At 41.8% G+C, this 25,252-nt stretch overlaps 1 protein-coding gene across 7 annotated transcripts in view; it reads left to right on the top strand.

Moving 5' to 3' along the window:
• Positions 1–354: 354 nt before the first annotated feature.
• Positions 355–25,252, top strand: part of Mrpl1 (mitochondrial ribosomal protein L1) — a 59,945-nt gene continuing 35,047 nt past the window's right edge. For 2 of the 7 annotated variants that reach the window (XR_015636513.1, XM_087582415.1), the window contains exons 1-6: positions 355–404; positions 3,943–4,116; positions 8,554–8,668; positions 21,740–22,001; positions 23,966–24,049; positions 25,164–25,235. Coding sequence is in view for 5 of the 7 variants with exons in the window: in XM_087582415.1 (XP_087438541.1) it covers positions 8,589–8,668; positions 21,740–22,001; positions 23,966–24,049; positions 25,164–25,235 (498 nt within the window). In the remaining 2 variants the exon portion in view is untranslated. Of the gene's footprint in view, positions 405–3,942; positions 4,117–8,553; positions 8,669–12,118; positions 12,177–13,770; positions 16,577–18,120; positions 18,299–21,739; positions 22,002–23,965; positions 24,050–25,163; positions 25,236–25,252 lie in introns of those variants that run through there. The other 5 variants (XR_015636512.1, NM_001105997.2, XM_087582414.1 and 2 more) reach the window with 5 other exon arrangements.

Here is a 25,252-nt window from a genome sequence, read left to right as displayed (position 1 = left end):
TAGCGAAGGAGGCAGGGATACTCCAGGTTTTTCAAGACTTTAAGCAGTGTACTAGGTTCCCTCTATTTAAATGATTGTTCTGAGCATATTTGCAGGGCCAAAAATTAAAAATAAGAAGGAACGAATAATTACGGCGTTTTTAACAAAGCCATTTTTTCCCCCTGCAGGTTGATAAGCCTTTGAACCGGAACCACGAAGGGCAGTCCTAGGTGAACCGCGCCACGAGGGCACAGAAGCTAAGTCGTCCCGCCCTGCTTCTCTGCTCCTTTCAACACCTTCCCCCCTTTGCCAGTTTCCGAGAGGAACCTTTTTCATGTTGCGGTGCAGTTGAAACCCGGGACCAATTTCGTCAGCACAATCCGGAACAGTCAACATGGCGGCGGCCGCAAGGTACCTCGGTAGAGGTAAGACAAGCGGTGCTCTTACAGGGAAAGTAAATTTAGGGCCGATTCTCTTGTTGCCGCGGTGTACACGCCAGACTCTCGTAGGCACCTGTCAGCTCTAGGTACTTCTGGGCTCCACAACCCAGAGGGCCATCACTGCTTAAAAGTGACCCTTAACGCAAGGTTTCTCTTTTGGAGCTTGTCACTCTGAGGATGAAATGGGAGGAAAAATACATTGGCAGTCCTTTCAGTCAGGGACGAGGAACATAAGGCAAGATTCTGTCCTGTGTGTGGGATACTGGGTGTGTGAAGGGAAAGGTGGTATGTGAAGAGGTTTACATCTGTAAAACATCTGAACCTTGTTTATTGTTGCTTTTTGAATAAAGGCGATTCCAGATCTTATATTTACAGAGGTTATCATGTTTACTATTTGGACATTAATTCTCTAGTGTTTCTTTTTTCAGTAACAAGTCAGGTCTGATTGGTTAGTATGACAGGCCCTTTAGTACCATGCCCTTTTATTTTTTAAATAAATCCAATGGAGTCAGGGCTTTAAATGGACGAAACAGCCTGCACCATTCCATTTTAAGAGGAAGAAACCAATCCCACTTGGCACGTGGCTAAATTCACCTATTAAATGGCAGGGAAGAAGTGAAGGTTGTGATTTATTTCGTTGTGTCGAGTATGGAATCTAGGACGCCAAACATGCTAGGTAAATCGCTACCCGTGAACTACACACCTTAGGAGCTCTCCACTCTTCCTAACAAACGCTGTATCCATTTTCTCTTTTAACTTTTCTCAGGAAAGTTCACTGTCAAGATCAGCATCCTTATTTAGAATCATTCTTCCAACGTTAGGGATGACAAGAGGTCACAACACATCCCCATGACTACTAAAGCAAACCAGAATATGTTGTTACTGAAAAGAAATTGAGGGTTATTACCTTCATATGTGATAGAAAGCACATGAGACAAAATTGAAGAAGCCAAGAAGAGAACTGAAGATTTTACATTTCTGTCACTTGTCCTCTTAGAGTCCAGGTTACATACTAGTTTTCTCATTAGTCTGCCTGTTACTTCTCACATTAATTAGTCAGCTTATCTTCTCCCCAGCCAGTTTCCCTGAAGTGTCCCAGGATCACCTTCTTCCTTCTCGTTTCTTCTGTATCTTAACATCAAATTTGTGTGTGTGTGTGTGTGTGTGTGTGTGTGTGTGTGTGTGTGTGTGTGAATTCATCCCTTTAGTGGCCTCATCTGTTGTTAACTCAGATATTTTAATGGCTATCAAATATTTAAATGCAGTTGGGACTTCTTTCCTGAAGTTCAGCCTTATACGAATTCTAGAACTGTATGTGTATAACTTTCTGGTACATCACACAGGTTTAAAACGAAGTTTATAATCATAGGCTGCGCCTTCATCTCATTTGATAAAAGTTATATACTTTTAGTTGTCCAGGCCACAACCTCAGTATCTTTGACTCTTTTCTTCCTCACTTTTATTAAATAGTTGACAAATCCTGTTTGCTTTACTTTTAAATTGATCCAGACTATTTGTTTTGTGTGTGTGTGTGTGTGTGTGTGTGTGTGTGTGTGTGTGTGTGTGTGTGTTGAGGATTTTTGGAGACAAGGTCTTGCTTTGTGGTTCTGACTGGCTTGGTCTTGTATTCACTAACAAGCCCAGGCTGGCTTTGAACTTGAGCAAGTCCTTTTGCCTCAGCCTTCTGAATGCTGTTAACCCAAACTCTTGACTTCTCGTGGTAAGACTGCAGCTGTCTTATTCTAAATCAACAGCATTTCTCACCTGAATTCTTCTGTAGCATACTCTAAATACGTACTGAATTGGTTCTTTAAGAACTTAAGCTGGAGTATGAGTGTATCGCGGTAGCTCAGCGGTTAAGAGGATTTGCTGCTTTTCCAGAGGAGTTGGGTTTGATTCCTAGCACCCACATGATGGCTCATAACTGTTCTAGTTCCACCTGATATGACACCCTCTTCTGACCTCTAAGGGCAAAAATACCCATACACATAAAATAAAAACTTAATGAATTAAAAAAAGATAATAAAAAAGACCTTTAGCTGATCGTGGTGGCACATGTTTCTAATTCCAGCACTTGGGAGGCAAAGTCAGGAGGAATGATGGAAGTTTGAGATCAGCCTGGACTCACAGTGAGTTCTAGGCCATATAGGACTACAGCCTGAGACCCTGTCACCAGGCTCTAAGTAAATAAAGGAATATTTACAAAACAACTTAATCATGGTACTCCTATGCTCAGAACTCTGAAAAACCTCCCCACCCCACCCATGTCTTTTCAATAACCTATAACTGCACTGTCAATTTTGTGTACTCATGTCTGAGTACTTTAAATACGAATTCAGAGTGTCATATACACTCTAAGATTTTTTTCATGTGTATGTGTACTTGGTATACGTGTGTGTTCACATGTGTGTGAGTGTATATGTGTGTGTGCACACGGAGGCCAGAGATTGATGTTGACTCTCTTCTGACAACTACTGTCCAGTCTGTTTCCAGAGGCAGAGTTTGTCCCTAGACCTGGAGCTTGTGATTCCCACTGTGTCCAGAGAAGGCCCTGGAGGTGGAGGCGTGGCACTGTGCTTATCTAGTTTTTGTGTGTGTGCCAGGAATCTGAATTTCACCCCTCATGCTTGCATAGCAAGAACTCTATCACCTTTTTTATGAAATCTGTTTTTACTTTTAAAATGCAAACAACCTTCTCCCTTCTTTTATCCTGTAATCCTTCTCCTTCCTGTATTATTGTTCTTGTCTCCCCACCAACCAGCTCTATAAGCTCTATAACCTAGAGGCTTCTTATTCTGGTGTTTGTAAAACAAACTTAGGTTACCCGGTTAATAAACTCTATCTCCACAATAAAACCAGACACTGCTTTCTTTTTTTTTAAATTGGTTATTTTATTTACATTTGAAATGTTATCCCCCTTCCTGGTAGCCCCCCAAAAGCCCCCACTCCACTCCTCTCTTCCTGCCTCCACAAGGGTGCTCCCCCACCCACCCACCCCTGCCCCATTGCCCTATCATTCCCCTACACTGGGGCATCAAGCCTTCACAGGACCCAGGGCTTCCCCTCCCATTGATGCCAGCCAGACAAGGTCATCTTCAGCTTTCTTGATTAAGTTTTATTAAAAAAATAATTTGAGACAAGGCCAGGCTCCCACATGTTGAGGGATGGGAGTCTCTAACATGCCCATTATTAAAAGTATTGTCAGTTGCATTGAACAATATAATTTAGTGGTTTATTTGTTTCACATGCTAGTGTAACCTTTATATGGTTCCAGACTATAATAGGTCTGCTGAGCACCCTTTAAGTAGTGCTGATGTGAGATTCTATACTGTTTTAAATTGGCCTTTCCCTGCTTACTAATGAGGTAATACTACTCTTGTTAACTGAACATGTTGCAAATATATTCTACCCATTTTGGGTTCATCCTTTCAGTGTATGTGCATGTGGGAAGGAATGCACATGTGTGTGCATGCATGTAGCGTGTTATTTCTCATGAGTTACTCATCTCATTTTTCTGAAACAGGGTGTCTCACTAGGACCTGGGTGTGTTGATTAGTCTAGACTGGCTGGCAAGTGAGTCCCAGCGATCAGCCTCCTGTTTTTGGAATTACAGGGAAGAGTCACTGCACTCAGCGTTTCACATGTGTTGGGGGTGAAAGCAGGTCGACATGCTTGCATGACAAGCACGTTGCTGATGGTGAGCCGTCTCCACAGCCTCAATTCCTTTTTTTTTTTCTTTTCTTTTTTTTATATATAAAAATATATTTTATTTTATTTTTTATTTTTTTTTATTATTAACTTGAGTATTTCTTATATACATTTCGAGTGTTATTCCCTTTCCCAGTTTCCGGGCAAACATCCCCCTCCCCCCTCCCCTTTCTTATCGGTGTTCCCCTCCCCACCCTCCCCCCATTGTCCCCCTCCCCCCAACAGTCTAGTTCACTGGGGGTTCAGTCTTAGCAGGACCCAGGGCTTCCCCTTCCACTGGTGCTCTTACTAGGATATTCATTGCTACCTATGAGGTCAGAGTCCAGGGTCAGTCCATGTATAGTCTTTAGGTAGTGGCTTAGTCCCTGGAAGCTCTGGTTGCTTGGCATTGTTGTACATATGGGGTCTCGAGCCCCTTCAAGCTCTTCCAGTTCTTTCTCTGATTCCTTCAACGGGGGTCCTATTCTCAGTTCAGTGGTTTGCTGCTGGTATTCGCCTCTGTATTTGCTGTATTCTGGCTGTGTCTCTCAGGAGCGATCTACATTCGGCTCCTGTCGGTCTGCACTTCTTTGCTTCATCTATCTTGTCTAATTGGGTGGCTGTATATGCATGGGCCACATGTGGGGCAGACTCTGAATGGGTGTTCCTTCAGTCTCTGTTTTAATCTTTGCCTCTCTCTTCCCTGCCAAGGGTATTCTTGTTCCCCTTTTAAAGAAGGAGTGAAGCATTCACATTTTGATCATCTGTCTTGAGTTTCATTTGTTCTAGGCATTTAGGGTAATTCAAGCATTTGGGCTAATAGCCACTTATCAGTGAGTGCATACCATGTATGTCTTTCTGTGTTTGGGTTAGCTCACTCAGGATGATATTTTCCAGTTCCAGCCATTTGCCTACGAATTTCATAAAGTCGTTGTTTTTGATAGCTGAGTAATATTCCATTGTGTAGATGTACCACATTTTCTGTATCCATTCCTCTGTTGAAGGGCATCTGGGTTCTTTCCATTTTCTGGCTATTATAAATAAGGCTGCGATGAACATAGTGGAGCACGTGTCTCTTTTATATGTTGAGGCATCTTTTGGGTATATGCCCAAGAGAGGTATAGCTGGATCCTCAGGCAGTTCAATGTCCAATTTTCTGAGGATCCTCCAGACTGATTTCCAGAATGGTTGTACCAGTTTGCAATCCCACCAACAATGGAGGAGTGTTCCTCTTTCTCCACATCCTCGCCAGCATCTGTTGTCCCCTGAGTTTTTGATCTTAGCCATTCTCACTGGTGTGAGGTGAAATCTCAGGGTTGTTTTGATTTGCATTTCCCTTATGACTAAAGATGTTGAACATTTCTTTAGGTGTTTCTCAGCCATTCAGCATTCCTCAGCTGTGAATTCTTTGTTTAGCTCTGAGCCCCATTTTTTAATAGGGTTATTTGTTTCCCTGTGGTCTAACTTCTTGAGTTCTTTGTATATTTTGGATATAAGGCCTCTATCTGTTGTAGGATTGGTAAAGATCTTTTCCCAATCTGTTGGTTGCCGTTTTGTCCTAACCACAGTGTCCTTTGCCTTACAGAAGCTTTGCAGTTTTATGAGATCCCATTTGTCAATTCTTGATCTTAGAGCGTAAGCCATTGGTGTTTTGTTCAGGAAATTTTTTCCAGTGCCCATGTGTTCCAGATGCTTCCCTAGTTTTTCTTCTATTAGTTTGAGTGTGTCTGCTTTGATGTGGAGGTCCTTGATCCACTTGGACTTAAGCTTTGTACAGGGTGATAAGCATGGATCGATCTGCATTCTTCTACATGTTGACCTCCAGTTGAACCAGCACCATTTGCTGAAAATGCTATCTTTTTTCCATTGGATGGTTTTGGCTCCTTTGTCAAAAATCAAGTGACCATAGGTGTGTGGGTTCATTTCTGGGTCTTCAATTCTATTCCATTGGTCTATCTGTCTGTCTCTGTACCAATACCATGCAGTTTTTATCACTATTGCTCTGTAATACTGCTTGAGTTCAGGGATAGTGATTCCCCCTGAAGTCCTTTCATTGTTGAGGATAGCTTTAGCTATCCTGGGTTTTTTGTTATTCCAGATGAATTTGCAAATTGTTCTGTCTAACTCTTTGAAGAATTGGATTGGTATTTTGATGGGGATTGCATTGAATCTGTAGATCGCTTTTGGTAAAATGGCCATTTTTACTATATTAATCCTGCCAATCCATGAGCATGGGAGATCTTTCCATCTTCTGAGGTCTTCTTCAATTTCCTTCTTCAGTGTCTTGAAGTTCTTATTGTACAGATCTTTTACTTGCTTTGTTAAAGTCACACCGAGGTACTTTATATTATTTGGGTCTATTATGAAGGGTGTCGTTTCCCTAATTTCTTTCTCGGCTTGTTTCTCTTTTGTATAGAGGAAGGCAACTGATTTATTTGAGTTAATTTTATACCCAGCCACTTTGCTGAAGTTGTTTATCAGCTTTAGTAGTTCTCTGGTGGAACTTTTGGGATCACTTAAATATACTATCATGTCATCTGCAAATAGTGATATTTTGACTTCTTCTTTTCCGATCTGTATCCCCTTGACATCCTTTTGTTGTCTGATTGCTCTGGCTAGAACTTCAAGAACTATATTGAATAAGTAGGGAGAGAGTGGGCAGCCTTGTCTAGTCCCTGATTTTAGTCACAGCCTCAATTCTTAATTGCTAAAAAGTATATTTGATAAGCAGAAGGTTTTTTTTTTTTTTTTTTTTATTAACTTGAGTATTTCTTATTTACATTTCGAGTGTTATTCCTTTTCCCGGTTTCTGGGCAAACATCCCCCTCCCCCCTCCCCTTCTTTATGGGTGTTCCCCTCCCAACCCTCCCCCCATTGCCGCCCTCCCCCCACCAGTCTAGTTCACTGGGGGTTCAGTCTTAGCAGGACCCAGGGCTTCCCCTTCCACTGGTGCTCTTACTAGGATATTCATTTAAGCAGAAGTTTTTAACACTTAGTAAACCACTTTTTATCTAGGGCCTTAGGGCCTTGTTTGTGAAACTGTCCCTCCCCTAAAGCTGTAAGGACATTTTCCTTTATCCTGCAAGGCTTTTAATTGTTATCATTCACTGTGAGTGGGATTTCCCCCTCTGTAGTGGGAGCTTTGGATGATCTTATTGCCAAGCCATTTTTTGTTTTACTAGCCTGTCTTTCTGATTTGTGCCACTACCACCATAAAGAACCATCATAACTTTATGCCTTTTAAAAAGTGGAATTTTAAAGTTTTTGTTTCCAGACAGAGTTTCTCCCCGTAACAGCCGTAGCTGTGCTGGAACTCGCTCTGTGTATCAGGTTGGGCTTGAACTCACAGAGATCTGCCTGCCTCTGCTTCCCGTGTCGCACACCTGGCTTCAATGAAATGGACTTCATTGAGCTATTTCCATGCATATACAGTTATAATCGGCCTACTCTTTTCACCCTCTATTCTACCTTTTCTTCCCCCTGCTCCTTCTAATAACAAGTCTTGATCTGGTAGGGTAAATTTCTCACTATTTCTGCTTTTAGAAGATCTCAGACAACTCCGTAAATGTATCTTTAAAAATAAGTAATGAAAAGAAATTATTTTTAAAATTCTAGGGGTACATATGTACATATTCCCTATTAATAAACATAAAATAGTCTGTTGAGCTGAAATGAGATTCATGTAAAAATAGGTGGAGAGGGTGTAATGGCTCATGCCTGTAATCACAGGTTGCCTGTGGTTCAGTCTAGCCTGGGCTACTTAGTGAGTTCCAGGTCAGGCTAATCTATAGTGAGTTCCTGTCTCAAAGTCCAGAACAAGTGAAGGAGAAAGGAGTTAGGTATTAGATGCCTCTCCTTGCTTTTAGAATCTCTAAGTGGGACTTCTGTATTTTACCTTTCCTTTTTAGTGATGCTGCCCTGGAACACATGCGTTAGGCGAGGAACTCCATCATTAACCTACTGCGCCCTGTTCCTATTCTTAGATACTTGTATGTTTGCATGTGTGTGTCCCTGTGTTCGCATTCAGGTGGGGGATGGTCACATGTGTGCATTGCATGTGTAGAGGTCAGAGGACAACCTGGGGTTGCTCCTCAGACACCTGTCCTCTTTCCTTTGATCTCGGATTGGCCTGGAACGTTACTGTGTGGGTCAGGGTATCTAGTCCATCAGCTTCCAGGATCTGCTGGTCTCCACCTGGATCTCAGTGTTCCCGGGATTACAGGCATGTGCCACCACACCCAGCCTTTCCTGTGCATTCTGGGAAGATCCAATTGGAGATCCGCTTGCTTTTGCGGCAGCCCTGATTATTATATGGGAAAAAAATCCCTAGCCCCTATTTTTACATAATCACAAAATTAGTTGCTTTAAAAAAAAATACTGGTTTTTAGAATGTAAAAGTGTGTGAACGTGATGATTATTTGATGTTATTATTTTGTTTCTTTCCTAGTCTTGATACATCATCAAAGGCATAGTCTCTGCAAGATGGCTCACCAGGCAGCTTTTTACCCCTGTTCTCTAAACAGTCTCTTGCCCAACAGACATTTTGCTGCTGCTGCTGCAAAGTAAGTGTTTTGTTAGTTACTTCATTCCCCCTTAAAGCTGTGATTCAGAAGCATGGTTCTGGAAAGGTCATAGTTAGAGAAGCTGGTTATCTGTGCTCCTTTGACTGCAGAGGTCTGAAGGAAAGGTGAGACTTAGTAACAGCCGTACTAACAGTACCTGGAGCAAATCACTCACTCCCGCCCTTCACAGCTGCTGTATTATGTTCACTTTAGGAGAAGGAAATCAAGGTTTCTTTCTCATTGCTATAATAAAACATCCGGGTAGGAGCAACTCAGGAGGAAAGGGTTTATTTGGCTGACTGTTCCAAGCTACAGCCTATCCTTGTGGGGCAATGGAGGTGGTAGGAACTTGAAGCCAGTCACATCCTCTGACTAGAGCAGAGAGCGAGTGTGCTCTTCCTTCCTGTGCCTACCTGCTGCCTCTTTTCACTCAGTCAGGCTCCCAGCCATGAAGTACGGGAGCCTGTCACACACTTAACCCTCTGGAGAGACTGCACAGCACAACACTCCTCACGCAGACTGCCAGGTGATCTTCAGTGCTTCGCAGATGACAAGTAAAACTAACCATCAAGATGAGGTCACAGAACCAGCCCAGATCAGAGGACTGGTAATGTCAGGATGAGGAGTTGATCTCAAGGAGTTTAGCTCTGAAACTATTTGTTCTGCTCTTTAAATTATATTCTTTTCTTCAAGGTGCTCCTTATAATTAGATGTTAAAGGATTACCAGGACTAGAATTATATATTGGAATTTCAGATTTCCAGTTTTCAGACTGGAGAGATGGGTCAGCGGTTAAGAGCACTGGCTGCTGAGTGAGCTAACCCAATCACAGAAAGACATACATGGTATGCACTCATTGATAAGTGGCTATTAGCCCAAATGCTTGAATTACCCTAGATCCCTAGAACAAACGAAACTCAAGACGGATGATCAAAATGTGAATGCTTCACTCCTTCTTTAAATGAGGAAAAAGAATACCCTTGGCAGGGAAGGGAGAGGCAAAGATTAAAACAGAGACTGAAGGAACACCCATTCAGAGCCTGCCCCACATGTGGCCCATACATATACAGCCACCCAATTAGACAAGATGGATGAAGCAAAGAAGTGCAGACCGACAGGAGCCGGATGTAGATCGCTCCTGAGAGACACAGCCAGAATACAGCAAATATAGAGGCGAATGCCAGCAGCAAACCACTGAACTGAGAATAGGTCCCCTATTGAAGGAATCAGAGAAAGAACTGGAAGAGCTTGAAGGGGCTCGAGACCCCAAAAGTACAACAATGCCAAGCAACCAGAGCTTCCAGGGACTAAGCCACTACCTAAAGACTATACATGGACTGACCCTGGACTCTGACCCCATAGGTAGCAATGAATATCCTAGTAAGAGCACCAGTGGAAGGGGAAGCCCTGGGTCCTGCTAAGACTGAACCCACAGTGAACTAGTCTATGGGGGGAGGGCGGCAATGGGGGGAGGGTTGGGAGGGGAACACCCATAAGGAAGGGGAGGGGGGAGGGGGATGTTTGCCCGGAAACCGGGAAAGGGAATAACACTCGAAATGTATATAAGAAATACTCAAGTTAATAAAAAAAAAAAATTAAATTATTTATAGACTTACAAAAAAAAAAAAAGAAATGTAAATAATAAATACCCAATTTAATAAAGATGGGGGAAAAATAAAAATAAAAAAAAAAAAAAAAAAAAAAGAGCACTGGCTGCTCTTCCAGAGGTCCTGAGTTCAATTCCCAGCAACCACATGGTGGTTCACAACCATCCGTAATGGGATCCGATGCCCTCTTCTGGTGTGTCTGAAGACAGCAACAGTGTACTTATATTCTCATATAAATAAATCATTAATGAAATAAAATAGCCAGATTTCCAGTGTTCGTTGTGGTATGCAGAAATATACACACATATTTATAATTTTTATGTAGTGTTTCAGCATATGGAAATATAAAGTGATGAAATTTGTTAAAAGCTGGCTTTGTATGGAGTTAGAGCTCAGCGTTTTTATCCATAGATGCTGCCGCCATTGAAGTGAGTGAGGGAAGGGACTGAAATGCAAATGTTGGCTCTCGGACTTGAGGCTTATGCCATCTGGGTGTCCGACATGACCCTAATTGGATTTTTCCCAAGGACATTGATGTTAATAGTCCCAAGGACTATCATTGTTTTCTGAGTGCCTTTTCCCCTAATGTTACCATTTCCATAGTTAGAAGAAATGGCTGAGGGAGTAATAATTAAATGCCAAAAAGCTATAGAACATTAACAGTTAAAATTTACAGGATCCTTATGTGTCACATAATAATAATTAGTAATAATTAACTGAGCACACTTCAGGTGCTTGTCCATTCAATCTTTGTAACAATTATGAAGAATGGATACTCTGGTGAACATTTTTCAGATAGAGGAATGGAAAGCCAAAGATTAAATTTTTTTTTTCTTTTTTTTGGAGCTGGGGACCGAACCCAGGGCCTTGCGCTTCCTAGGCAAGCGCTCTACCACTGAGCTAAATCCCCAACCCCAAAGATTAAATTTTATGTGGGTGTTTGGAATCTAAATTTCAGTACTCATGAACAACATAATCTAGGAATAACAGTACCATGTAGCTCAGGGTTAGGCGGCGTGGATGTGTTGGTGGAAAGACTTACTGTTTGCTGTCAGGACTATTATCTAGTCTCAAAGAGTTGTGTCAATGGCTTTGGAGGTGGGATTTATCATAGTTCAAGCTGCAGAATCATGGAGTACAATCCTTAGATTATGGGATATCCAAAATAAAAATTGGGAAATTTTAGGGGAATTTTTAAATTCCTAGTTGTTTAACTTATTCTCACTTTTATAAACTTAGCCCACATAGTCTCTGTCCTCTCTCTGTGAGGCATGGCACAGTCTCCATCCTCTCTCTGTGAGGCACAGCACAGTCTCTGTCCTCCATATGTGGGGCACGGCGTAGTCTCTGTCCTCTCTCTGTGAGGCATGGTGTGGTCTCTGTCCTCTCTATGTGAGGCATGGCGTAGTCTCTGTCCTCTCTCTGTGAGGCATGGTGTGGTCTCTGTCCTCCATATGTGGGGCACGGCGTAGTCTCTGTCCTCTCTCTGTGAGGCAGGCGTAGTCTCTGTCCTCTCTCTGTGAGGCACGGCGTAGTCTCTGTCCTCTCTATATGTGGGGCAGGCGTAGGTAGTCTCTGTCCTCTCTATATGTGGGGCAGGCGTAGTCTCCTTCCTCTCTATGTGAGGCACTGTGTGGTCTCCGCCCTCTCTCTGTGAGGCACTGTGTGGTCTCCGTCCTCTCTCTGTGAGGCAGGCGTAGTCTCCGTCCTCTCTATATGTGGGGCACTATGCAAGATGCTGGTCATGTGAGGATGAGCAAGCTACTTGTTTTGTTCCTCTGTCCTTGAGCATTTTAAAATAAATGGGAAGTGACACAAATAGTCAGTTTTTAATCTTTAAAAGTAGTTATTTTAAATGAATTAGTTCATGATAAGCAGTTAAAAGTGCATGAAGGTTAGCTGGTGAGACATTGGTGGCTTTTCTGTATCCGTTCTTTAGCCATTTAGTTGTACCCTTTATATGCATTTTAATCTGTGTGTTTCTTGTTGTTTGTATACGTGGTAGTGCATAGAGTAAGCATCTATGTTTTGGAAATTGATTCTGATGGCGCTGTTCAGTTATTTTAACTATATAATAGTTAGCTGTAATTTATGTAATTTAACTTTCTAATATCTCATTAATATAATTGACCCTGTACTGAATAACCGTGTATTTGTCATATATATTGGAGGTATTTGAACTGTAGGTTCTAATAAGTAGAATTTTGATAGATAATCCAAACTTACCTTGTTAGTTTATATCAGCTAGAGCTCTTGCTTAGCCTTTGTAAGGCCCTGGGTTCAACCCCCAGTACCAAAAGCAAAAAGAAAAGAAACAACTTGTCAGTTTATATCCTTACTAGCAAGTGTTGTTAGAATGTATTTCTTTATATTTAGCATAGGTAACTATTATCTTTTTTAGTTTCAAGGGTAATAAATAGAATTGTGATTTTTAACATGGTTATGGGCCATTTCTATTTTCTTTCTTTAACTGAGTACTTTTTTATTTATTGTTTTTTTGTTGATGAGTAAGATTTTTTACTATATCATAAATTAGGTTTGTGCTCTAACTTCCCTTAAATGTTGTGACTATCTTATTTGAGAAATGGCTCAAGTGTGATGGGATTGCTGGTGGGAATTAAGGTGACCTGAGGCCAGCAGGGCCAGCAGTGTTTGACTGGGTCTTTAAAGTTGGAGTTTTACAGGAGAATTAGAGAAAATGTATGTCAGCGGTGCCAAGGCCTAGAAGCAAATGCCACGAATACTACTGCACTTTAATGGTGTGTTACAGCTCCGTGTGGACACACTCAGAGCTAGCACACGCGTTGTTAGAATAGAGGCTTTCTTTGGGTGTGACAGACGAGGAGCAGCCAGAGATGGAACCTAGGGCCTTACACAGGCTAGGCAACTTCCCTGTCACCAAGCTTGGCCCGGCACCCTGTTTTGGGTGTGAATGGTGCCCATTCTGACTGGTTGTGGAGAAGGTGGAGGAGTGCAGGTTGGTTTTTATTCTTTACATCTTACCAGACGAGTGGCAGTTCTCCACATTAGAAGTTACCAATTTTTATGTTTCTGTATTGTATTTCTTATTTTCCTCTTTTGCCCATTTTAGTTTTGGGCTATTTGCCTTTTTATTTTTGCTGTGTGCAAGTATTTATTTATTAGGCTTATTAATTTTTAAGAACATTTAAAAACATTTTCATCTGTCCCCTAAAATTTCCTATTACATCATCCCCAGATTGTACTGTAGTACAGTTTGGTACTTTTTACTGCCTAAAAAAAAAAAAATCATAACATAGGAAATATGCCCTCTTCAGAAAGTTATGAAAATCTGTCATAAGATTATTTTGTAACTAAATGAGATGCGTTCATAATTTTAGTTGTAATCTTTATTTTTAAATGCATTGACATCAGAATCTACTAAAAATTGTTCATGGAGTCAAGATCTGAGGCCTGGTAGTGCCTGCTTCTGTTTGTCAGTTTTTTCCATATTTTTCTGTTTAACTTAATCAGGGGTGGGCTCCCTCTTATGGCATGGGTCGTAATCTGGACCAGTCATTGGCTGGCCACCCTCACGATTTCTGTGCCACCTTTACCCAGCACATCTTGTAGGCAGGACAAATTGTAGGTTGAAGGTTTTGTGGCTGGGTTGGTGTCTCAGTCCCTCTAGTGGAAGTCTTACCTGGTTACAGAAGATGTCTCCTTCAGACTCTCTCTCCCATTGTTAGGAGTCTTAGCTAGGGCCACCTCACTGATCCCTGGGAGGTTTCATTGCCCTAAGTTTCTATCTTATCCCAGATGCCCCTCATTCCAGTTGTCTGTCCCAGTACTCTCCCTCCATCCTCGTCATGCCCGATGCTCCCTGATCCCTCCTGTTCCCTCCTGTTCCCTCCTGTTCCCTCCTGTTCCAGCTGCACCCCCCACTACCTCTTTGTAGTTCCTTGGCTTGTTTTGGCTTGAGACAGGGTCTCTCTAAGTAGTCCTCGATGGTCTGGAATATACCATGTAGACCTGGCCTTGACTTCACAGAGGCCTGCCTGCTTGTTTTCTGAATGCTGGGATTAACTTGTTTGAAGTACCATGGGCTGCCTTGTTCTGAACCTCGCCACCTCACCGATGTGCAAGGACCCATCTTCTATTTCCTATAGCAGATCCTCCTGCTGCTGCTTCTTTTTCTGCCACTTGCTCATTTGAGTCTGGTTCCGTTTCTGTCTTGACAATGTAGTCTTTTTCTTGCTTCTTCACATATCTTTATTATTGTTGTTGGTATTAAATTAAATGCTAAAATGTTCTGTGTAGAATAGACAAGATGAAAGAAAGTAAGTAGTAAATAGGCTTGTCTTTTAATGTGTCCTGTTGAGCCAGTGTAATCAGGGGCTGACGTAGGTTTGATTTTATGGTTTCCATGGTTACCAGCAGACTTCTGTTCTTCATGCTCAGTACAGGGGCTGAGTTGCTGGGTTTTTCTTAGTGCTGTGCTTGGTGCTGTTTCCTGCTGTGCAGCTGCATCTCAGCAGGGTTTGCCCTCCCTTACATAGGCTGTCATCAGCGGGGTTTGCTCTCCCTACATAGACTGTCATCAGCGGGGTTTGCCCTCCTTTACATAGGCTGTCATCAGCGGGGTTTGCTCTCCCCTACATAGACTGTCTGCTTATTACCCAGTGACTGCATTGTAGAAATGGGTGACAAGAGGCAGTCTCTGTAGCCTGGATTCCACTTAGGGTTCGGTAGGCCGCTAGGCTTTGGAGACAGGGTTTTTTGAGCACACCTGTCTTTTCTCCCTGTTCTACATCTGCTGCAGGTTTTGGGGAAGTTCTGGTCCTCCCTCTGGATAGATAGTAGGCTGGGCCCAGTACTGTTTCCTGCCTTGACTCTGGTGGTAGAACTTTTAGTGATAGTTTTCTTCCCGTCTACCAGAAACTGTGGGTGCTCGCTTGGGCCTTTTCTTCCTCTTGTACCATCTAAGGAGGCTCTCCAGTCCCCAGCCTGCTGGAGTCTTTCCTGGGATCACCTGGTGGAGAAGGTGTGTGGAAAGGCCTGTGAAGGTGTGAACTCCATGTGTTCCAGAGGAGTGACATCGACACACTAGCCTCACAGTTTCCTTACCTGCTTGCCTTTCTTTTCTTCTGTCCCTGGGAGACATGATGAGAGTAAGGAGCGGCCGGTTCTCCTTGGCGTTTGGGCACCTGCGTTCTCAGCCCTGCGGTGTTCTCAGCCCTGTGGAGTTCTGAGCTCCGGTGTTTGTGACAGGCTGGCAGGCTGACACCCCCTTTCCCCCCCTTGCACAGCGCTCGTTTAGCTCTCCGGTTTCACGTGGAGCAGAACTGCACCTAGGTTGAAAAGGAAGGAGTAAAGCACCGCCAGAGATGTTACTGAGTTTCTCTCGTATGAGCCTTAAGGGTTATTGTTTAGTTCAGCTCAGTTTCACAAAACAAAAAACTCTCACCTCAATGTAAAAGATTCTTTGCTTTTTAAATACTTGGATTGGTCTCTTGGGGTCACGGGTCTTTGAGTACTGAAGTGAACTTCATTATCATTGTATTTCTTATCTAGTTTTATTGCATCTGACTGTGGATTACTTTTCCTTTCATGATTTTGTAGTGAGAGGACAGATGTGGCTGGGTGAGAGCTGTTAGCTGAATACAGTCTCCTGTTACTCATTTAATCTGTGTGGTTTAGTTACCCAGGTAACTGTAGATAGTTCTGTTTTCTTGGTGCAGCCTGCCAGGTGTCCTTCCCTTCCCCCTCCCCCTCCCCAAATCTTTTGAATATGATTCATACTGATCTGAAAATCACAGCTCTTAAGCTCTTCTGATGGTCTTGCCTAGTTGCAGGAGCAACAAAACATCTTAATGTGGCTCTGAGTAAAGGCAGTTGGTTTTGGAGGCTATGGAAGGAGAGCAGTGGGTTGTCAGATTAGTTTGTACTGTGTTACTGCAGGAATTGGTTGAATTGCAGTTTTACTTTCTTTGATTGATGAATTTCACTAACACCTCCCTTTGTGGTGGTAGAGGTGAAACTTAGGACCTTGGGCAACTAAGTACTTTATCCCCAGAACAAATGAGTGGCTTAGGCTGGACTGGACTGGCTGTAGCTTCAGGTAGCTTTGGACTCAAGATCTTCCTGTCTCCCTCCCAAGGGCTGGGCTTGTAAGCTTATATGTCAGTGCACTTTCCTGAGAGTCCCATGTGTTCTGGGCTCTGATGATGTCATTCTAGACTTTAGCGTCTCCTAAAGCACCATTTGAAGCCTGTTCCATTTGAAACCTAAAAATGTTTTCATTGAACAACTCAAATATTTATGAAGCTAAGCCCCAACCATATGTGAGTACATTGCTCTTTATCATCAAACCACAAATATTTATAATTACAAATATAATAAAATATAAATGAAATCTCGAGATTTCATATTAATTGCATATTAAAAGATTGAAAAATTAGCTGTGAAATCAAGATTTTATTTAATGTAAGTTTGATGGCTATAGCTAGAGCTTTTGTTTAATTTTAAATAGAGCACTCTCTTCCTAAACAGGCTGTCTGGTCTTCTGTTGGCTTTGTTACTCCATGAGTAAATATAAGATTAAAATGTGGTTTCTCCAGTTTGGGAGGTTTAAGAATTCTGTGGGTGCCAGGAGACCACATCCTTCCACTTGGGCACTTGCTGAAGCTTGCTGTCCGCAGTTCGAAAGGCTGGCTGCACACTGTGATGAAGATTATCACTGTCTGCTAGTGCGTTCAGCTGCTTATTAGCTTGGAGGATACTATTATTAGTGGTGATAATTGGGCTAGTTAAGAACAAGAATGGAATTTTATATTAGATTGTGTTTGAGATTGTAAAAACTTATTTCTTTCACATCTGTTTAATGGGGCTTTATATTTATTTTGTTAATTCCCTAGAAGATTAGCACAAACTTTGAGGCTCAAAATAATGCAACCCTCTGTTTTATAGTTGTCTAGATTCAGAGTCTGACATGGAGCACCTTGGACCAGAATGAGGCTGTTGTTGGTTATTTTTTGGAGACTGTAAGGAGAATCAGTTTGCTAGTTACTCCCATGTTTGAGACAATACTGACCTTCTTTACCAGTGTGCCTCTCCCCATCTTAGATTTTATTTAATGTAGATTTTATTTATTTATTTATTTATTTATTTAGTGGTAGGCTGCCCCTGCACACTTGAACATCGTCGGCATCTCAGCTCCATCTGCTCTAGCTGGGAAAGGAGGGGGTGGGTCACTCTTAACGGCCTATGTCATTGGACTCACATGATCGGCTAGGCTAGGATAATCTCTCCACCTCAAGATTTTTAACCGTGGTCACATGACTCTCTTTTGTCACATATCATGACATGGTTGTCTTGGGGGTCTGTTATTTTTCTCATATCAATTATAAAATACCTTACAATGGCAGGCGGCCTAAGGAGGTGTGTACATTTCTTTTGGCTCACGGTTTTTGGGTACAGTTCAGCCTGTCAGGGAAGGCATGGTGGTAGGAGCAGCCTTGACTGTGGTGGGAGGAGCATGTGGTTGCTCGCTCACATCTGGATTGATAAAAAGTGTCCAGAGAGCAAGGAGGGCTGAGTTGTAACCTGAAGACCTGTCATGTGGAGATCACTTAATCCAGCTGCGGTCCATCTCCTAAAGCTTCCTCAGTGTCTTCAAACAGGGCCACCAGCTGGGGACCAAGCAGTCAAACATGTGAGCCTGTTGGGGACATTTAACCCACAAGCCACATTTGTGGACACTGTTCTGCTTACCACAGAACCCAGATGTCTTTCTAAAATGGTGTTTTACTAATTGAAGACTTTGGTGATTTGAATAAATGTTGAACAACTGTGATTCAAGATCTCACCCCTGGTTTTGTTTTCTTAGCTTTAAACCCTTATCTGCATTTCCCCTTCGGACCTTCCTTTGGTATTTTGTAAGCACTCACTAGCTTTTGTATGCAACGGACCTCACCACAATTACTCATCACTGCATGCACATATGTGGTTTCCGACCGAGGCTGGGAATGTGGTGGCCCAGACTTGCTGTTCTGCCAAGTTTGCAGGTCAGTTGAGCATCATCTAATTTAGCCTGAGGCTCTGTGGGACCAGCTCTGGTCCATGTGTCTTTCATGCTCTTAGCTTGGACTTATGTTTATGAAAAATGACAGTAATAAAAACCTTAATATGGAAACATAGGAAGCCTCCTCTGGCTTAAACTTAGAGCAGGGAAGCTGTCACTTCCTTATTCTGTCAGCCCAAACCAGTCACATTGCCAAATCAGTGTACCCTGGGAGAGAGGGGGAAGATAAAGAGCACTTAACCTGTTGGGCACGCACTCATCCCTTTGACTGTTGGTTTCTGCAGAGAACTGTCTCACATTTGCTCCTGGTTCTAGTTAATGATAAACTATTCCTTCCACCTGGTTCCTGAGCCTATACCACAGGAGGTGTTGCAGATGGTTCTTTCTATTCCCTATCTTTTGTGTTTACCTTGTAAATGTTTTTCTAGTCTGTTATCTTTTCAGCTTTACCAGTATTTGTTCAGCCTTGGCCACCCTCCTTAGAAAGAAAAAGAGGGAATATGCTTTTGCTTCTCCCCTCATTTCCTTCAGATCTGTCTCCTATTACAGCTGGAATATTCTATAACTTGAAATTTAGACATCATTCTCACTCACTGGCTTCTCTTTGCCTTTGTTCATTGTGATGTGGAGTTTCCAACTCTACTTTCCATCTTCCCACTTTCTGTTTTAACCCTTGAATTCCAGAGTCAATAAACTGTGGTCAGTGGGACAGAGGTGGTTTACTATCTGAGGCTAAGAGAGTCTTATTTTACCTACTTTAATTTGTGAGAGATCATGTTTGCATGTGTATGATCATGTGTATGTGTGTTAATGTTTGTTTGTGTGATTATGTTTGTATGTGTGTGATCATGTTTGTATGTATGTGATCATGTATATGTGTATGATCATGTGTATGTGCATGACCATGTTTGTATGTGTGTGATCATGTTTATATGTATGTGATCATATGTATGATTATGTGTATGTGTATGACCATGTTTGTATGTGTGTAATCATATATATGTGTGTGACCATGTTTGTATGTGTGTGATCATGCTTGTGTATGTAGGGTAGAGATCACCATCAGCTGTCCCTCCTTAGGAGCCCTCCATCTTGTTTTTGGATACAGAATGTCTCACTGGTCCCTGATTAGAGTGAACTGACTGTGTAGGCTGGCTGGCTAGTGGGCCTCAGGGAGCCTTTGTCCCTGCTTCCCCAGCACTGGGATTAGAAGAGCTTGGCACCACACCTGGCTTTTTAATGTGTGCCCTGGGCACTGAACTCAGGTCCCCGTGCTTGTGTAGAAAGTACTTTACAATTTTCCTCCTCATCCTGATATGTACAAATGCAGTGACTTGTGTTGTTTTATGACTTTACTCTCATTACATAGCAGACTCATTATTGGTGCAATTGTATACTGTTTTTAAGGTTAATACATGTTGTAGCCTGAATCAAGTACTTGATTCCTTTTGTTGTTGACTAATGTTCCATTATATACTTTAACATGTAGACAAGGACTTTGTTGGAAAGGACTCCAGTAGCATCCAAGAGTTGACAAATGGGGTTATGTGAGATTAGGATTCTGTGTACACTGCAAAGGAAAAAATAGTCACTAGAGTGAAAAGACAACTTATAGAATTGGACAAAAAAAATCTTCTTCATCTATGTATCAGACAGGAATCAATATTTAGAATCTATAAAGAATTTAAAAAAATAAATCACAAAATATGATATAGTCAATGAATTGAGGAAGTGTTCAATGTTCTTAGCCATCAGGAAAGTACAAATAAAACTGCTTTGCAGGCCGTCATGATGGTTCAGTGGGTAAGGTTCCTGCCATGAATTCTCACAACTCAAGTTCCTGGAATTCACATGGTGGAAAGAACCAGCTACTGGAAGTTGTCCTCTGACCTTCATATATGTGCATGTATAGCAACACATGCACATTGAATAAAAATGTAATACAGAATTTAAAGCTGTATTGTTCGTGAGTGTTTACCCACAGGGATTTTAAATAGATATTCTAGAGATTGTGCCTATCTCTCTGTGGGTGTTGGTTAAATAGATATTCTAGAGATTGTGCCTATCTCTCTGTGGGTGTTGGTATATTACTTCACTGTGGTGAAGACCCAGCATCAGCCTAGTTGTCTATGAATGGATAAAACAAATGTAACACTTATCCAAAATGGATTTTTTTCTCAGCCATTAAAAGAAAGGTATCATGACAGTCTGCAGGAAAATGATGGAACTAGAGATCATTGTGTTAAAGAGAGGACAATGGAACGCATTGAGGGGAAAGCAGAAAATAGATGGCCTCTCTTGGAGTGGACCAGCAAAGGGGCAAAGAGGAGTAAGAGAGTAGTGTAGAAGGTATGACTAAATAGAAAACAGTGACATCTGTGTGACAATGACATTGACACTCAAAACTGAACAGAAGCATCCTGTTGTAGTGAAACGGTGTATTTTATGTTTTCACTCATCAGCAGACAAGTTTGAGTTATTTCTGCCTCTGGGCTGTTATGAATAGTGCTGCTGTGGACATTGCTTTTCTGTTTTGTGAGACAGGGTTTCTCTGTGTAGCCCCTGCTGTCCTGGAACTTGCTCTGTTCACCAGGCTGGCCTTGAACTCACAGTGATCACCTTGCCTCTGCCTTCTGAGTGCTGGGACTAAAGACGTATACTGCTACAACCAGCTTGTATGAACAGTTCTTTTGGGTGTATATCAAGACTGTCTTTCCTCCTGCTCCTTCAATCTTGTCTCTCACAGCTCTTCCCTAACACCTAGGCTGAGCTAAGGGTCTCCACAAGACCCTGCTAAGCGTCGATACTAACACAGTGTGTTGAACTATCTCTAAGCGTCTATACTAACACAGTGTGTTAACTATTTCAAGCGTCTATACTAACACAGTGTGTTAACTATCTCTAAGCGTCTATGCTAACACAGTGTGTTAACTATCTCTGAGTGTCTATACTAACACAGTGTGTTAACTATCTCTAAGCGTCTATACTAACACAGTAGGTTGAACTATCTCTAAGCGTCTATACTAACAGTGTGTTAACTATCTCTAAGCATCTATACTAACACAGTGTGTTAACTATCTCTAAGCGTCTATGCTAACACAGTGTGTTAACTATCTCTAAGCGTCTATGCTAACACAGTGTGTTAACTGTCTCTAAGCGTCTATGCTAACACAGTAGGTTGAACTATCTCTTTACACGTGTATTTCCCCTTGCCCCTTTGCAAGCTTCTGGACATTAGCAACCCTGCTTCCTTCACCTTGTGCTGACTGGAAAAAGCACAAATTCATTGGTATTTATTATTGAGTTAGGGAAACTGTAAAGCAATGTGTGCTTTTGAGTCTTTCTGTCTTATATAATGGCTTTTTAGAAGAGGTCCTCTTGAATATATTCTGATATAACTGACCTTAATGTATTTTGCTTTAAGGTCTGCAAGAAAAAATAAAAAAGGTGCTAAGGAAAAGACATCAGATGAAAAACCAGTTGATGATATAGAGAAAATAAAGTCATATACCTACATGGAAAGTGAGCCTGAAGACGATGTCTATTTAAAACGCTTATACCCACGGCGGATCTATGAAGTAGAGAAAGCTATTCACTTACTTAAGAAGTTTCAAGTCCTGGACTTTACCAATCCAAAGCAAGGTGTTTATCTTGACTTAACATTAGATATGGCATTGGGAAAAAAGGTATGTAGATCCGTGTTTATTAAAGTAGATACATAAGCTGATCTTTTTAATTTTTAAAATTCTACGGGGAGAAGCGGGTAGAGGACACGTGATTTGAAAGTTAAAGCACAGATACTTTACCCCAGGTTCTCAACCTGGGGGTCAAAACCCTTTTGGGGTTGAATGACCCTTTCACAGGGGTTGCCTAAGACCATCAGAAAACACAGATAATTTACATTATGATTTGTAACAGTAAAAAAAAATTACAGTTATGAAGTAGCAGCACAAATAATTTAAATAATTTTACGGTTAGGGTTCACCATAACTGTATTAAAGGGTCACAGCATTAGAAAGATTGAGAACACTAGTTTACAAAGATGGGGGTTGTGAAGGGGGAGTGGAGAGGAGTCACCAAGGATGTACCAAAGTCACAGGGAGACCAGCTACTTTGTCAGCTGCTTACAAGTACAATTTTAGAATTCCCTAAAATCGCTTCCACACCTCCATTTGGTTTTTCAAGACAAAGTTTTCTGCATAGCCCTGATTGTCCTGAAATTCTCTCTGTAGATCAGGCTAGCTTTGAACTCAGATCTTTGCCTGCTTTTGCCTCCCAAGTGCTGGGATTAAATTCCTGTACCACCATCAGATTTTCTAAAAATCTCTCTACTTCAGCATGGAAAATATTACTTCCCAGGTATAAGATAGTTGGAAGCATGCAGGGGAGTTGGCCTGCTTCCTCAGATCCACCGCTTTGCTGATTTTTATTTCAGCACGCTCACCTTTATCACAAAGGCAAAGTGTTAGTTCTTATGGCTCCATTCACGTTGAAATTAGATAATACATACCAAAGCCTAGTAGTGCTCATAATTACCATGAGCAACTGGAAACGTCGCAGTCAGCCACTTTCTTTAGCAGTGCTTTGCATTCAGCGTTCCTTTAAATGTTCCGTTATCTCAGGAAGTCCCCAGTCACTCATGTAGCTCATGGCAGTGTCTTGCAGGACCTCAGGCATCATTTTGAATAGGGATCTACTTACAGGCTCATGACACTAAAGATGTGGCCTCTGTCTTAAGTTTGCTCTGTTTTGTCACCTCTGTGCTGGGAACTGAGACCAGGGCCTAGAGCACCAGGCAAGCAGTCTATGCTTCTTGTTGTTCTTCACCAGAATGACTGAGGATATTAATTCTGGGCACTTACAGGACTGTACTTGTGTGTGTGTCAAAAGATGCATTGTTTCTGTTGGAATTCTCAGTTCACTTCTTAATTGTATCTGAAAGCGATGGTGATCTACACTAAAGGAGACCACTGATGAGAAGAAACTGTCAGTCTTGGCATTCCATTGTAGATCTAGGGTTTCTATTTATAATGGCCCAGAGCCATGGGTCCACTAAGGGTGAGCTATTGAGCAGGTCAGTTGCCCTTGTTTAAGATGTCTAGCTGTTTTCATCATCTTCCTTGAGTCTGAAAGCTACATTTACATTTTTAATTCAAGGTAGCAAACATCTGTTGACACCCAGAAAATGGAAACTGCTGTACTAGTTGCTAGGGAAGAACAGCTGTGAATACACTTGTAGCATTTGAGAACCTATGATAAATGGTTTGGCTAGAAACCTCACAAGTTGGGGGGTATGTTGTGCACAAGAGAGAGTTAGATTCTTATTTTTCAAAAAGGAAATAGATAATCTTGTGCTTTAAATTATGATCAGAAAATAGTAAGGAATAAAGGGGCAGACCTATCATAGATTGAAAGATTTAAAAGCCAGAGTTGGGAATGGTGGTGCATTTCTATAGTCCCAGCATTCAGGAAGCTGAGGCAGGAGGATCTTGGTTTTGAGGCCAGCAGAAAAGCCCTATCTATCCAGTTAGCAAGCCAATCAACCAACCAAAACAACCTCAAAAAAAAAAAGTCAGTTCTGTTTTTTTATAGAATGCAGAAGATAATGGAGAAGGTAAATTTTGTAATTATTTTCCCCGTGTGTGTTTAGAAAAAAGTGGAACCATTTGCCAGCGTTATTGCTCTCCCACACCCTTTCTCGTCAGAAGTCAACAAAGTTGCTGTGTTTACAGGGGTAAGTAACTTTGTCTACAGTTTTATAATTTAATTTATAAGAGATTACACTAGTCAATAAAGAGAGTAATGGGATGTAATTAGAGGAGAATCCTGAATTCGTATCAGTTCTTTAAGGTTACTTTTTTGCAGTCGAACCTCCAGCCTGAGGGAGAAATAGATACACCAAGCACTGCTGCGGTCTTTAGCAGCTATGGCAGCAGCTGTGGGCTCTGTCAGGCGTCTCCCACTTCCTACTCGGGCTCCTCTGATGCACACAACAGTGACCAGTGCTGTGCATCTCCATGCTGTTTAGACAGATGCCTGCTCACGGTGCCAGCAGACACCACATGGCAGGCATAGGGTCCGACTTGGCGGGCTTCTGTGTTGCTGACATGTGTTTATGATGTGCTAATGAGTTTGCTTAGTTTTTCCCTTCTTTACTATCTGAATTTCATAACTGAGACTTTACCAATTTTCTCTGCTTTCGTCTGAGGAAGACAGTGTGTTCTTTCCAGTGGGTGGGGATTATAGTTGTCAGAGAGCCACAGTGCTGCAGTAACTAAAGGAGTGACGTATGTTCCCAGAAGACAAAATGATAGAAGTGGGACATGTGCTGTTCTGTAGAAGTTGGCAGGTGCGGCTACATTTGTGTTTTGATTTCTTGAGTCAAATTCCCCCCCACCCCCATCAGTTTTATAAAATGTTAGGTAATAAGATTTGCTGTACTTTAAGGTTTTACTTTTGGGAGGCGTGTGTATGGTAGACCAGCTACTTGGTACTTGTTAGGTTGTTTGCTTGGCTTTTGTTGAGACAGAGTCCCTCTGCAGAGCCCTGGCTATCCTGGATTTGCTGCGTAGACCAGGCTGGCCTTGGAATCACAGCAATCCTCCTGTCTCTGCTTTCCCGACACTTGCTAGGTTCTTTATATGACAGCAAGGTGCATTTCTGCTGTCAGTCTATACTCCAGGGACATACAAACTGAAGTTTTCTGAATATAATGTATACATTTAAAAATTGGTGTATTTTTAAATAAAATTAAAAACAATTTTTATTTTTAATTGATATTTCTGACAGCTATTATCAATATAATGAATCTGTTTAAAAATATTGTATAAACTGTTGTGTTTTGGTAGAATGCATCAGAAATTAAAATAGCAGAAGAAAATGGAGCTGCGTTTGCAGGAGGAGCAGATCTAGTTAAGAAGGTACTGTGGTTTATGTT

The sequence above is a fragment of the Rattus norvegicus genome, chromosome 14 (assembly GCF_021556685.1).
Source record: "Rattus norvegicus strain SHRSP/BbbUtx chromosome 14, alternate assembly SHRSP_T2T, whole genome shotgun sequence".
Lineage (NCBI taxonomy): Eukaryota > Metazoa > Chordata > Mammalia > Rodentia > Muridae > Rattus > Rattus norvegicus.
This window is presented reverse-complemented; position numbering and strand designations above follow the sequence as displayed.